The 13,104-nt window shown below is 58.2% G+C and overlaps 2 protein-coding genes across 3 annotated transcripts; one reads left to right on the top strand and one right to left on the bottom strand.

The window, feature by feature from the left end:
- Positions 1-408: 408 nt before the first annotated feature.
- Positions 409-3,421, bottom strand: ZNF524 (zinc finger protein 524). The gene is made up of 2 exons (XM_081807348.1): positions 3,101-3,421; positions 409-1,470 (listed from the first exon to the last, which is right to left on the bottom strand). The coding sequence occupies exons 1-2, from the start codon at positions 3,374-3,376 to the stop codon at positions 640-642; spliced, it is 1,107 nt and encodes a 368-aa protein (XP_081663474.1). The 5' UTR covers positions 3,377-3,421; the 3' UTR covers positions 409-639.
- A 468-nt stretch (positions 3,422-3,889) lies between these two features.
- FIZ1 (FLT3 interacting zinc finger 1) lies at positions 3,890-8,964 on the top strand. Of its 2 annotated transcripts, none has more exons than XM_081807347.1 (3): positions 3,890-3,990; positions 5,395-5,746; positions 6,736-8,964. In XM_081807347.1, exons 2-3 carry the CDS (start codon positions 5,435-5,437, stop codon positions 7,933-7,935), a joined length of 1,512 nt encoding a protein of 503 aa, XP_081663473.1. In that variant the 5' UTR covers positions 3,890-3,990; positions 5,395-5,434; the 3' UTR covers positions 7,936-8,964. The 2 variants fall into 2 exon arrangements, with proteins under 2 accessions (XP_081663473.1, XP_030877129.2); XM_031021269.2 differs by lacking the exon at positions 3,890-3,990 and adding an exon at positions 4,229-4,819.
- Positions 8,965-13,104: the final 4,140 nt, after the last annotated feature.

The following is a 13,104-nucleotide window of genomic DNA, read 5'->3' as shown; positions in this document are numbered from 1 at the left end:
TGGCCACACCTCTTACCTACCTAAGCCTTACCAAAGTTCTGGGTTCTGCTCACCACCCTCAACTCAGTATTTCCTCACAGTGTCAGGACAAAGAGATGGGGCAAAGTAGTGGGTGCAGAATTTCCAAGAATCTGGCTGGAACGGGGGATGGGGACCTAAAGTCACGTTTGCACAGAGGGTCAATGTTTTACTCAGAGCGGATATTTACAGGGAGTCCTTTGAGGTCTGCTCGGGATGAGAGAAGGGGCAAAGCCTTCCTCCAAGCCAGCCTTCAGCGCCAAGCGTTATAACAAGGCACATGACATGGGGTTCTCCCAAATTCCATGCACGCCCATCAGGGTGGCATAGGGACGGGAGAACATTTGAAGGAAGGGCCGGCCCTGGTACCGTCACTGAATACACACAGAAGCCAGGAGGCAGAGATTTATTTCCAAGGCCCCTGCCCCCAGGGGCCTGTCAGTCCGGGGGAGGGTGGCAGAAGGCAGCAGGACCCAGGAATTTAGGCCCTCACCCTCGACCCCCTCCCACAACGGGAAGACCACCAGGTATAAGGGTGTCCCCGCTTTCCTGCCCAGGCTCAGCACCAGCTGAATTCCCAGCTCTACGCGTGACCCGGGGAGCACTGGCCCAGGGCGTGGGTCAAGCCCGCTCTTTCCCCTCCGGCTCCTCCACCTCCTCCTGGGCCCCCGCCGTAGCCGGAATGCCCTCGTCGTCCCACGGTGGTTCAGGCCCTGGGTCCGGGGAACACAGGGGTACCCCCATGGCCTCGGGGTGCTTGCGTTTGGCATGGCGCCGGAGCGTGTTGGCCTCCGTGAAGCGCAGCCGGCAGACAGGGCACTGGTAAGGGCGCTCCCCGGAGTGGACACGGTGGTGGTGGGCCAGCTCGCCCGCCTCGCGGAAGCGGCGAGGGCACAGTGGGCAGCGGAAGGGCCGAAGGCCGGCATGGATGTTGCAGTGCCGCCGCAGGTGGCTGGACCGCTTGAACGTCTTGCCGCAATCCTTGCACTCATGCGGCTTCAGCTCTGAGTGCGAGATGCTGTGGCGTTCCAGGTCGGAGAGGTAGGGGAAGGCCCGCAGGCACACCGGGCAGAAGTGCGGGGCCTTCTTAGGGCCAGAGCCCTCAGGCAAACCTGCCGCTGACCCCTCAGAGACCGTATATGGCACACCCTGATCATCGATCAGCAGGAGGTCGCTGCCACCGCCGCTGCCCACAGGGGCTGTCACCCCTTGTGCCAGCGGGGGCTCCTGCCCTGACTTGGGGGGGCGGCCCCGCTTGCGAGGGAGGGTGGCCTTGAGCGTCCGATTCGAGGAGGTGGCCCCCCCGGGACGCCGGCCTCGGCGGCCCCGGGGTACAGGAGGAGATAAGGCCAGAGGTTTCTCTTCCTCCCCCGGCAAAGGCGAAGGCAACGGGTCTGGGCTGGGGGTGTCCATTGAGCAGTGGGGGGCTTGGGTCTGGGCACTGGAGCCGGGCTAAGAGGAGAGAGGGGGCAGCCGTCAGTGCAGGGAGGGTCTGGAGCATCCCTTGTCCCCCAACGCCTCGCCCATCCCTTGGTCTGAGTCTCTTCACCTGGGCATGGCGGACATTCACCTGGACAGTTATAGCCACACTGGTGGGTAAGATAGCAAGGCAACTCCGTACCAATTGGTAAACAGACACTGCCCTGAGCCACACAGGTGTCCCCTAAAGCCTCCCTAGCCCCTCTCCTAGAAGTTCAGGGTCAACTTGAACCAAAATGAAGAAAAATCTTCATGGGAGGATAGGATAGAGTCCAACTAAGGGTCTGGGCCAGTATTTTGATCCTCAAAATAAAGAGCCCATCAAACCTGAGCCATGGAGGCCCAGAAATGTTTTGTGCCGCTTCTGATTGGCAGAGTGGGAGGAGTGGGAGTTCAGGACTAGAAGAAGAAAGGGACCGGTCCCAGGTGATGTTTGGCTCCGAGTCATGGATGAAGAAATGTGCCAGAACTGTGAAGAGTCTGGGCTCCCAAGTCAGAGTTCTGGGTTCAGTTCCGGGGCCTGTCGCTCACTCTCTGTGTGGTCTGGAGCAAAGTGCTCACTTCTCTGAGCCTCAGTTAAGCCTTTTGCAAAATAGGATGAATAGTCCCACCTATTCACTCAGACATGTCATGAGGATAACACACATAAAGTGCTCAGTGCACAGAAATGCCTAGGAGATAGCAGCCCATGTTATCCTGGTGAGTGGCTAAGCTTCACACCAACCCTCTGAATAATGGTACATCACCCCCACTTTGCAACTGGGGAAACGGAGGCACGGGAAAGCCAAGTCAGTTGCCCAAGCCCTCTCTGCCAGTAAGTTGCCGGACCAAGACTCGAACCAGATCTCAAGGACACCAAGGGTCCAGGGAGTGAGAAGGCATGGACCCAAGGAGACAAGGGGACATCATGGAGCCCCTTACACCTGGGTTAGACTCCAGCTCTGCCGCTATTTAACAAGTGACTTTGCTTCTCTGGGCCAGTTTCCACTTCTGTAAAATGGATATAGCACTGTTGTCGGTTGGTAACCGTAAGCACTCAATAAACTACCATCATCACCATCACCACCAGCAGAACCACCAGCTCCATCACCAGAGCCTGGGACCACGAGACTAAAGTGTCATGAAGGGGAGAGGGAGGAAAGGAGATGTTCAGTTAATAGCTGGGGCGGCAGGGGCCACTGAACCCCCCTGGAACAGGCATATAGGCTGAAGGCCAGAGAGGCGCCACCGCTTTTCCACGATCACAAGGTTCGCTCCGGTGGGAAGGCCTGGACTAGAACCCGGGTCTCTGGAACGGTGCCCTCCCCCTTGCCCCTCCGGCACCCCCGTGCAGGCGCGCGCCCGCCGGCCCAAGCGCGCGGGGCGGGCCCTGCGGGGGCGGCGGCCAATGAGCGGCGCGCGGGCCGCAGACGGTGAGGGCCGCCAGGAAGGGGGTCTGCGCGCGCGCGCCCGGGCCGACTCGGCGGGGCGCGAGGTCGGCGCGCGCGCTGCGGCGGGCGCGGGCGCAGAAGCAGGTGTGGGGGCGCGCTCCAGGAGCGCGCGGCCCCGGGCCTCCCCTCCCTCCGCTCCCCTCTCCCCGCCCGGACCCCCGCCTCTCGGGTACCTCATTTGCATGTCGCCTGGGCTCGCGAGTGTGCGCGCGCGGGGGCGACGGGCCGGCGCGTGGGAAGGGGCGGGGGCCGGGGGCCCTGCCCCTCGGCGGCGCGCGCGGGGACGGCCCCGCCCCCTCCCGCCCCCCCTTCTCCGTCGGGCCCGCGCCCGCCGGGAACAAAGAGGACGCGCTGGGTCCTAAGGACCGGTCACGTACTCGCAGGGAACAGGCGCCTGCGCGCCCGTCGCCCTTACTGGCCCCGAGCGGGAAATAACCCCACCAATACATTCCCAACCACGTCGAAATGTCTTTCCTCCCACAAAGCACCCAGTAGGGTGACCCAATCAAAGACAGGTACCGCAAGGATGAGGAGCGGGAAAATGGCTGCTTGTTCCCGTAATTAACATGGCGCCTGACAGGCTTCAAAGCGCCCTGGAGGGCTGACAAGATGGAACATGCTCTTTCCTCCTAGCTCTACCACAGTGGCCGAACTTCAAATTTTCTTTTATCCTGGTGCAACTCTACCAGAAGGAGCCTGAGGCTGCGAAACGGGAATCAAATCTGCTCTGATCTATGTTAACACCCGTCAGGGCAGGCACGGAGGGGAAAGAGGCCGCGCGGGGAGCTTCTTGCCCTTAGGCTGTACGGCGCCGTGAGTCACCCTAGGCCCCGCCCCTAGCCTGCCTTCATCAAAGATGGCGCCGTCCTGGCTTCTCCAACCTCCAGTGCTAGGGGATGGGACGGGAAACAGGGAGAAGGGCGGGCGGTGAGGAGGGGGAAGCCAAGGGGGCGGGAGAAAGGAGGAGTGTGGGGGAGAAGGGAGCCGAGGCGGAAGTCGAGGGGCCCCCGGGTGGAAGTGACGCTGCCCCCGCTGCCCAAAATGTCGGCGCCCAGAGGGAGGTGTAAGTAATTAAAGAGAAAAGCCGACTGACTTTCCCGGCTTCCTGGGGCCGCCCCAGGGCTCCAGAACCCCCGCTCCGAACGAGCGAGGTGGACTCGCCCGGCTGCGGGTCCCGCCTGACCTGCTCCTGCCCCGGGCGCCCCGGGCCGCACCTTTTAGGGACAGGGGGGAGGGGCACAAAAGGCCGGTACTCGGGGCCTCGGTCCCAGAGCCGACTGGGGAGGTGGGGGGGGCAGCCTTGCAGGCGACTGGGTGGGAAGGAGGCGGGGCTTCGTGGTGGCAGAGGCGGAGCAATCGCAGGGAGGAGCTTCCCGTGTGGGCATGGCTTAGAATGGAAATGGCCTGGATTTGAAGGATGGAAGGGACTTACCTGGGGCTGAGTGGGGAAATGGGGCTCAGGGCGAAGGTGGGCGCCGCTTGGAGTAGAAGAGGAGTAGTTGGTCTAGGAGTAGGCACGGTGAGGTGATGGGATTGAGGTGTGCAACTTGGCTAGTCTTAGTGGAAGTAGTAAGTCTTCATAACGTTAAGTGCAGCCACTTAACAGGGGTAGGGAGGGGCTCCCAGGCGAAGGCTGAGAACGAGAGGTTGAGGGGAGGGTCTTGCAAAGGACCGGGCTTCCTTCCAGGCTAGGTTTCAAGGAAACACTGAGTGGTGTTTTGGAGGCAGACCTTAGCGGAGAAGAGATGGTGGGACTTAGGGAACTCAGAGGAGCCTAGCGGATAGTAGTAGTCAGAACAGTTTACCTGTTGAGCTCTTGCTGTGCCCTGCCTAAGGAAGCGCGCAGTGCGCATTGCCCCAGTTTTGCGTAATCCTCACCTCCACTCCATGAGGTAGGTACTCCCCTTCTCCCTATTTTGCAGATGGACAGAGTTTCAGGTGGTTTCACTGGAGGTTCCAGGACTGGTTCTGGTCGCCCTGGAAGGTTGACTCAAGTGCACTTGGCCCCAAATCTTTGTCCTCTCATTCCCTAGGAATGTGAATCTTTATCTGAAGATGATTTTCACTCTTGAAGAAGAGTGGGAGGGCCTTTCAGAACGGTCTTGTCAAGGAATACAAGACGCTTCGGGAACAGTGTGGGGACTTTGGGAGGACTAGGTCGGACTTGATTGAGAGTGGGCGGGGTTTAGAGAGGAGTGGGGAGTCCATTGTAAAAGAAGGGGAGAGGCTTAAAAACCGTCCGGTAGGGTCGAAGTGACCTGGCACTGATTAGGAAGATCGGCAGATGAGTGGGAGAAGGGTTTGTAGGAGAGTGGGAGGGGCTTACAGAACGGTGGGTGTGGCTTGGAGGGAAGTGGGTAGGGTTTCCAGGGAACAGACGGTGGGTGTGTGAGTCCAGGGAGCCTGATGGAGAGGGCTCATGGGAAGCTGACTCCACCTGCCCTCCCATGTCTCCTCCCTGCTCCAGAGAGAGCCTCCATTTGCTACTGCCCTCGCACCACGCCACCATGGATGATGCCCCGCTGCCCGTGCCCCCGGTCCCTGCCCCGGCCCCGGCCCCAGCACCTCCCGCTGCTGCTCCCCGGGTTCCATTTCACTGCAGTGAATGCGGCAAGAGCTTCCGCTACCGCTCGGACCTTCGGCGCCACTTCGCCCGGCACACTGCACTCAAACCCCACGCGTGTCCACGCTGTGGCAAGGGCTTCAAACACAGCTTCAACCTGGCCAACCACCTGCGTTCACACACCGGCGAGCGGCCCTACCGCTGCTCTGCCTGCCCTAAAGGGTTCCGAGACTCCACCGGCCTGCTGCACCACCAGGTGAGTTCCGCAGGCTGGACCCAGACGGGCCTCTCTGGGCTGGACACACCCTTGGAGCCACAGGGCTTCACGTTGGGCAGCAGAGAGCACTGTGTTTTCTCATTTAGCCTTACAGTTCTCCAGGCAGGCACTACCAATCGAAAGGACTCGTCGCTCAAAATCTGTCTCTGCTACTCCCAGACAAAGGCCAATATCTGTAAGGCACAGTCTTGCACGGTACACTGGCCACATTTCAAGTGCCCAAGAGCCACATGTCGCTGGTGGCTGCCACACTGGTCAGTGGCAGATAGAGAACATTTCCATCATTGCAGAAAGTTCTGTTGGACAGTTTTTGCTCTAGAAGTTTGGACATGTACTTTGAAAAGCCACCTCCTACCCCTGGGGATTATAAAAGCTCCTCTTCACCTTTCCCCAACATCTGCTGCCGTAAAGGACATCAGTAGGACATTGGAAAGTTTGTCAACAATAATCCTAATTTCTAGTAATTGAGTTGTTCTTTAGTGATGATTTTATCCTATCATTACAAGAACCCTGTGAAGTGGCATGTCTTATTGTGCTTATGTACAGAGGAGAAAAGCAGAGCCCCAGAGATGATGTTTAATTGTCCATTTGTCACTGAGAGTGGAAAGCAGAGCTGGGATTTGAACCCAGTTTTGGTAGTGCTCAGAGCCCTAGTACTTGGCCACTCTCCCAGGGAGTCCCAGTCTCCTAGGTGGGCTTGTTGAAATGAGTTAAGAGGTAGTCTGGAAGAATGGGAGGAAGAGTCTTCCAGCTTTAAGGAACAGCACGTGCAAAGGTCCTGAAAATGAAGGGACTGAAAGAATGCCAACATGACCCAAATTAGGGAAGTCAAGTGAGAGGGTTGAAGCTAGATGGGGCTTTGTAGAAGCTGCAGGGAGCTTGGGCCGCACCCTTCTGGGAGTCCCGAAAGCTGACCTGCGCGCCAGACCCTCAGCCCTGATGCTACGCTCTCCCTCCCTCCCTCCCAGGTCGTCCACACTGGTGAGAAGCCCTACTGCTGCCTGGTCTGTGAGCTCCGCTTCTCCTCGCGCTCCAGCCTGGGCCGCCACCTCAAGCGCCAGCACCGTGGGGTGCTCCCGTCCCCGCTGCAACCCGGCCCAGGCCTGCCGGCCCTGAGCGCACCCTGCTCGGTCTGCTGCAATGTGGGGCCCTGCTCGGTGTGCGGGGGGGCGGGGGCCGGTGGCGGAGAGGGCCCGGAGGGGACCGGGGCAGGCCCAGGCAGCTGGGGGCTCGCAGAGGCGGCCGCCGCCGCCGCCGCCTCGCTGCCCCCGTTTGCGTGCGGAGCCTGCGCGCGGCGCTTTGACCACGGCCGCGAGCTGGCGGCCCACTGGGCGGCGCACACAGATGTGAAGCCCTTCAAGTGCCCGCGCTGCGAGCGCGACTTCAACGCCCCCGCGCTGCTGGAGCGGCACAAGCTGACGCACGACCTGCAGGGCCCGGGCGCGCCCCCGGTGCAGGCCTGGGCCCCGGGGGCCGGTGCTGGGCCCGAGCCGGCCAGCGACGGCGGCGACGCTGCAGAGGTGGGCAACGCCCAAGCGGCCTGGGACGGCGGGCTGCTCCTGGGCCACGCTGGTGGCAGCGTGCCCGAGCTCGCGGGGCTGCTCCCCGAAGGCGGCGGGGAGGCCCCTGCCCCGGCGGCCGCGGCCGAGGCGTCGGAAGACACCCTGTACCAGTGCGACTGCGGGACCTTCTTCGCCTCCGCCGCGGCGCTGGCCAGCCACCTGGAGGCCCACTCGGGCCCCGCCACGTACGGCTGCGGCCACTGCGGGGCCCTGTACGCGGCGCTGGCGGCCCTGGAGGAGCACCGGCGGGCCAGCCACGGCGAGGGCGGCGGAGCGGAGACGGCCCCCGTGGCCCCGGAGGGGGAGCCCGCGTCCGGCGAGGCCGCGTCCGGCTCCGGCCGGGGCAAGAAGATCTTTGGCTGCTCCGAGTGCGAGAAGCTGTTCCGCTCGCCGCGTGACCTGGAGCGCCACGTGCTGGTGCACACGGGCGAGAAGCCGTTCCCGTGCCTGGAGTGCGGCAAGTTCTTCCGCCACGAGTGCTACCTCAAGCGCCACCGGCTGCTGCATGGCACCGAGAGGCCCTTCCCCTGCCACATCTGTGGCAAGGGCTTCATCACGCTCAGCAACCTCTCGCGGCACCTGAAGCTGCACCGGGGCATGGACTGACGCCGCCGGGCTGCGCCTGCGCCCCACCGCCCCTCCCCAGGGGCTGCACCCAGGGCCCGGGGCCAGATCCCCGGGTCCTGCCGTCAGGGGACCCCGGCTGGAGAGAGCGGGCCACCAGACACCCACACAGGCCCCTGAGCTGGGGGCAGCAAATAAATGGAGGGACTCCTCAGCTCCGGGGTCCAGGATCTAGGAAGAGATTCCTGAGCACCCCCAAATCAACAAGCCTCCCCAAGCTGTGGGGACCCAGCAATGAGAAATGGGTCTCTCCAAGTACTTCTCATCTTGAAGACCCTAGTAATAAAAGATGGGCGTCCTTCCCCCAGAGGAAGACCGCCCCTCTCCCCAAGAGCCATCATTCCCAACGACCTTGATCTGGAGAATGTGGGGGACCATGTCCCCGAATTTCCCTGGATCCCCGCGAATGCTACCCACCAGTCACTGGTGCCCCCCCGAAAATGGATATAGCCGGAATCTGCCTTCCCCCCCACCCCCACCCCATTTCATTCCTTATGCTGAAAGAGGACCAGGGTAGATGCCCTCTGCCCTCAACCCCCCTCCCCAATTAGGTCTCCCTCCCCTACTGCAGAATGGATCCATCCTAATGATCTTCCCCATCCCAAACACTAGAATAGGCTGGTTTGAAATCCCTCCTGCCCAGTAGAATGAACTGAATCAGATACACACCCCTGTCCACTGGAATGGGCTGGTCCAGATTGTGGCCTGTACCCACCCTCCTTAGGCGAATACAGCAGACACTCCTCCCTTCCTCTAGAGTGTGGGCCAGTCCACCTCATTCCCCATCCTGTGAACTCATCTGAGTGGGAGGTGGTGGACATTGGGGTTTTCCTCCCACTCTGCTGTAGCACCTGTCTTTCCATCTCTGTTGGTTTGTCTGTCTCTGTGTTCCTCTCAACCCCAAGGGGAAGGGGGTTTGGCTAGGGGCTTCCCCCCTGTGAGCCTCGACCTTGCCCCTCATCCCACTCCCTAATGTCTCCAGGACCCCAATAAACCTCGTCCTGTCAGTCACTGCTGTCTCATTTTCTGATCCTTGGCTCCAGAGAGGTAGGGTATTTCTCCCTCCCTGATTTAGGATGAGCTCCCTAAATAGAAGCTCCCGCCTGGCAAATCTTTCCTCCCTCCTGGCAAATGTTGAGTCCCTTAGATAGTACACGACCATTAAAATAAAAAATGGTTTAAGTTTCATCTCAGTGGAACCCTGTCCCTTAAACACAAGATCCACCTCCAATGGACTGTATGTGCCCCATAGAACCAGACATGCCCTTTATACACCATCAATCCCACAAGACATGCCCCCTACAAACCAAACTGTCTCCTTAAAGAAAAGTTCTACCCCTAAGAAGAGACCCTGTATCTTAGACTCTGCCTCCAGGTGACCAGATATATACATTAGACACTGTATCCAATGCCCAGGATAGGATTCACCCATCAGGGAAGGAGTCAACCATTCCTCTTTTCTCCCAGGCACTAGATTACATTCCTGTCCTGAGTGCTACTCTGTGCCAGGCATTGTAAGCCTCTGGGGATCCAACAGTGAAGAAAAAAAGAACGCCTCGTGGGGCTTATCTTTTAGTGTTGAGCAGTGGGGTGGACGAAAGTAAAGAAATGGAAGTAATTTCAGGTGGTTCTGAGCATGCTGAAGGAGGGAAGGAAAGGTGTTAAGAACGTGAGTGACCCCGTGACAATGCCATCTCAGTGCAGGTGTCCCGTGGACATCTCTACAGAGGCGGCATTCGATCTGAAACCCGAAGGGTGACGAGAGACCAGAGAGCTGGGTGGGCGCGGAGGAGAGAGGGATGAAGGGAGGTTGAGGGGTCAGGTCCCACAGAGCCTGGTGGGCCAAGACAGGCGTTTGTGCTCTCCAGGTAATTGCATGCCAAGATTTTAATGTGGAGGGATGTGGCCAATCTTGCACTTCACAAAGTTCCCTCTGGCCGCTGAGTGGAGAAGGAACTGCAGTCCAGCACGAGAGATGCGTAGGAGCCTAGACCAGAATGGTGGAGAGAAACGGGTGGATTCGAGATGAATTCTGTAGGTGGAATGTGAGTGTGTGTGTGTGTGTGTGTGTGTGTAATTGAAAGGGAGGAATCAGGAGGGACTGGTTGGGTGGTGGCAGTTTGTGTTAAGGCCAGAAAAGGGGAAGAACGAGTTTGGGTATGGGCTTAGAGGGATCAAGAATTCCATTTTGAACTTAAATTTAAGATGCCTGGGAGATTGGTGTGCACTAATAAGGCTGAAGATGTGTGTATCCTGTGATACGGTGATCCCACTGCTAGGCACGAACCCTAGAGAAACCCTTTCACCTGCACCAGGAGACACATTTAAAACATTCCCAGCAGCAATCTGTACAACCTCAAACTCTGAACAACTGATACGTCATTGCTATGGTCTGAATGCGTGCGCTCCCATCGAAATCTCTATGTTGAAATCCTAAAGCCCAATGTGACGGTATGTGGAGATGGAGCTTTTGGGAGGTGCTTAAGTCATGAGGGTGGAGTCTTCATGCAAGGGACCAGTGCCCTCATTTAAAAGGCTCCAGAGAGATCCCCAGCCCTTCCTACCCTGCAAGGACACAGCAAGAAGCACTGGCCATAAACCCAAAAGAGGGCCTCCCCAAGAAGACAAGCATGCTGGTGCCTTGATCTTGGACTTCCGGCCTCCAGAGAACTGTGAGCAATAAATTTCTGTTGTTTATAAGCCACCCAGTCTGTGGTATTTTGTTACAGCAGCTGGAACAGACTAAGACATCCATCAACAATACAGCAGATAAATAAACGGTGGTATATTATGCTATGGGATACTATACAGCAGTGAAATACCGGAATGCAGATACACACAATTACATGAATGAAAAGTTACAAAGAAGCCCAACACACGAAGTCAAATACATAGAGTATGATTCCACTTTCTTAACGTTCAAAAGCAAGCAAAACTAAACTATAATATCGTTTAGGATGTATTGTGGGTAGTGAACCATCTAGAAAAGCAAGAAAACCTTCTCCCATAAAACTCAGAACAGTGGGGTTGGATGCGTTAAACTTGGAATGGGACTTGCCAAACCCTCTATGGACTCTGGGGCAGCTGCTAACATCCCATTTCTTAATCTGGTGATCTATTGATAATTATTTGTTAACTGTGCATCTGTATCGTGCCCTTTTAGTCTATGCGTCTTATATTTCACCAGGAAAAAAATTTAGAGGAGGGAGACATATATTTGGGGGGACAGAAAACAAGAAGACATTTTTGCCTGGAGATCCACAGTTGCCCATTTGAAGGCTCCAGGTCAGCTCCTGGGGACGCTCAACCTTAGAGATACTTCCTCTCCGCTCTCCCACCCAGGAACCAGGAACAAGACTCATCCCCTGGGGCAAAAACCAAAAACCAAAAAAAAAAAACAAAAAAACCTGTCTTGGAGAAACAAGACCCGCCCCCTTAGATTCAGGCACCGCCCCAGGGACAAGACCCATCCACTTCGAGACCTGCTCTGCTGGAGCACTGAGGGTCTGGACACGAGCCAGGGTTGTCATGGAGATGGCCGCAGGCTAGGGATTAATGAATAGGGACCTCTGGAGGCTGAGGCTCCGCCCACCTCACCTCCAACCCAATCTTTTCTCTTCTGAGACAATAGCGACAGGGACTCACCCATTTCCTGCGGGCCTCCCAAGGGCCTGGTGCAAGGCTGGACCTCGTACCTAACTCAATCTCCACTGTGGCCCCATCTTATAGATGTGCTAATTGAGGCTCAGAAGGGGCGGGAAGGATTATACTCCGGGGGCGATCTCAGCCTCTCCCGAGCGCCAGTTACTGGGCTGAAGCTGACGACGCTCACGTGTCTGCTGCAGGAGCTGACTCTCCAGCTGACCAGTCGAGCCAGCCACCTGCACGCTCAGCTGAGCTCCGCATGTCCCCACCACCTGTCTTCTCCCTTCGAGGCAGTCACCCTCTCCTGAAGCCCCAGCCTCACTCCTCCTCACTCACTCCTCATCCACTTTTCTGGGCGCGGCTGGGCGCTGACGGGTGAGCGGTTAAGCAAACGGGCAAAGCCGACCCCTGCCCTCAGCGAGTTTATATTCCAGGGGAGGGGAGATAGGCGATCAGTGGATAATCCACGAGTAGCCTACTGCTTGTTTGCGATAAGGACAGTTTGAAAATTAAGGCAGAGTGAGGACTACAAGGTGACGGGAGGGCTGTTTTAGCTAGGGTGGACAGGAGAGGTGTCTCTGAGGACGTCTGGAAGAAATGAGGGGGAGTAAGGGACACTTTTTGGAAATCCAGGGGAGGGATTCCAGGCAGGGGGAACGGCACGTTCAAAGGCCCTGAGTCCACAAAGAGCAAAGAAGGTGGTGTAGCTGGAGCGGAGTGAAGCAGGAGAGAGGTAGCAAACAGTTGAGGGAGGCTCCAGGGGCCAGACCTGTCGAGACTTCCAGGCAGGGGGTGAGGAACACGGGAGGAAGGGAAGGGAAGCCACCGGACGTTGACAGGATGTGATTTCTGGCGGCGCGGTAGGGGCGCTGGAGGCAGGAGAACCAATGAGGAGGCAGTTGCAGGGGGACTGGCACCCAGGAGTGCAGTCCTAAACCAATCAGCGCTAGGGCCCGCCCCCTGCCCGGGAACCTGCTACCCCGCCGGGGCCGGCAATGCCTAGGCCCCCTCTCTCACCTGGGCCCGCGCCCCGCCTCCCTGCTCCCAGCTCCCAGCCTTGGTCTCCCCTGCATTCGGCCGGGCCTCCACGCGGGTCCCACAGGAATTTCTCTAAAACATTAATCGGATCGTGTGACTTTCCAGCTTAAAACCTTTTCAATGGCTTCTCAGTGCCCTAGGAATGTGTCCAGCATTCAGCCTGGACTAAGAGGCCGGACACAGTGGCTCGTGCAGCTCCCGGCCTCTCTCCACCAAACTGCTGCCTTTGATGTCCCAATCCAAGGCCTGGAGTCTCCCCCAAGACAAGATCTCCCTCCCCACCCCCCAATATGCTCCTCCCTCTTCCATTCCTTCCTTCCTTCCTTCCTTCCTTCCTTCCTTCCTTTTTTGGAAAAAAATGTTAAGCCTTTAAAATATAGATAATAACACCCCCCACCCCCCCACCCCCCGCGGCCAGGTATAGACTCGGAAGAATTGAAAACAACCGTGCAAACAAAAACTTATACA

This window comes from Leptonychotes weddellii, chromosome 16 (assembly GCF_054177405.1).
Source record: "Leptonychotes weddellii isolate Sample4059 chromosome 16, ASM5417740v2, whole genome shotgun sequence".
Lineage (NCBI taxonomy): Eukaryota > Metazoa > Chordata > Mammalia > Carnivora > Phocidae > Leptonychotes > Leptonychotes weddellii.
The sequence above is the reverse complement of the archived record's forward strand: the minus strand, read 5'-3'. Positions and strand labels throughout refer to the sequence as shown.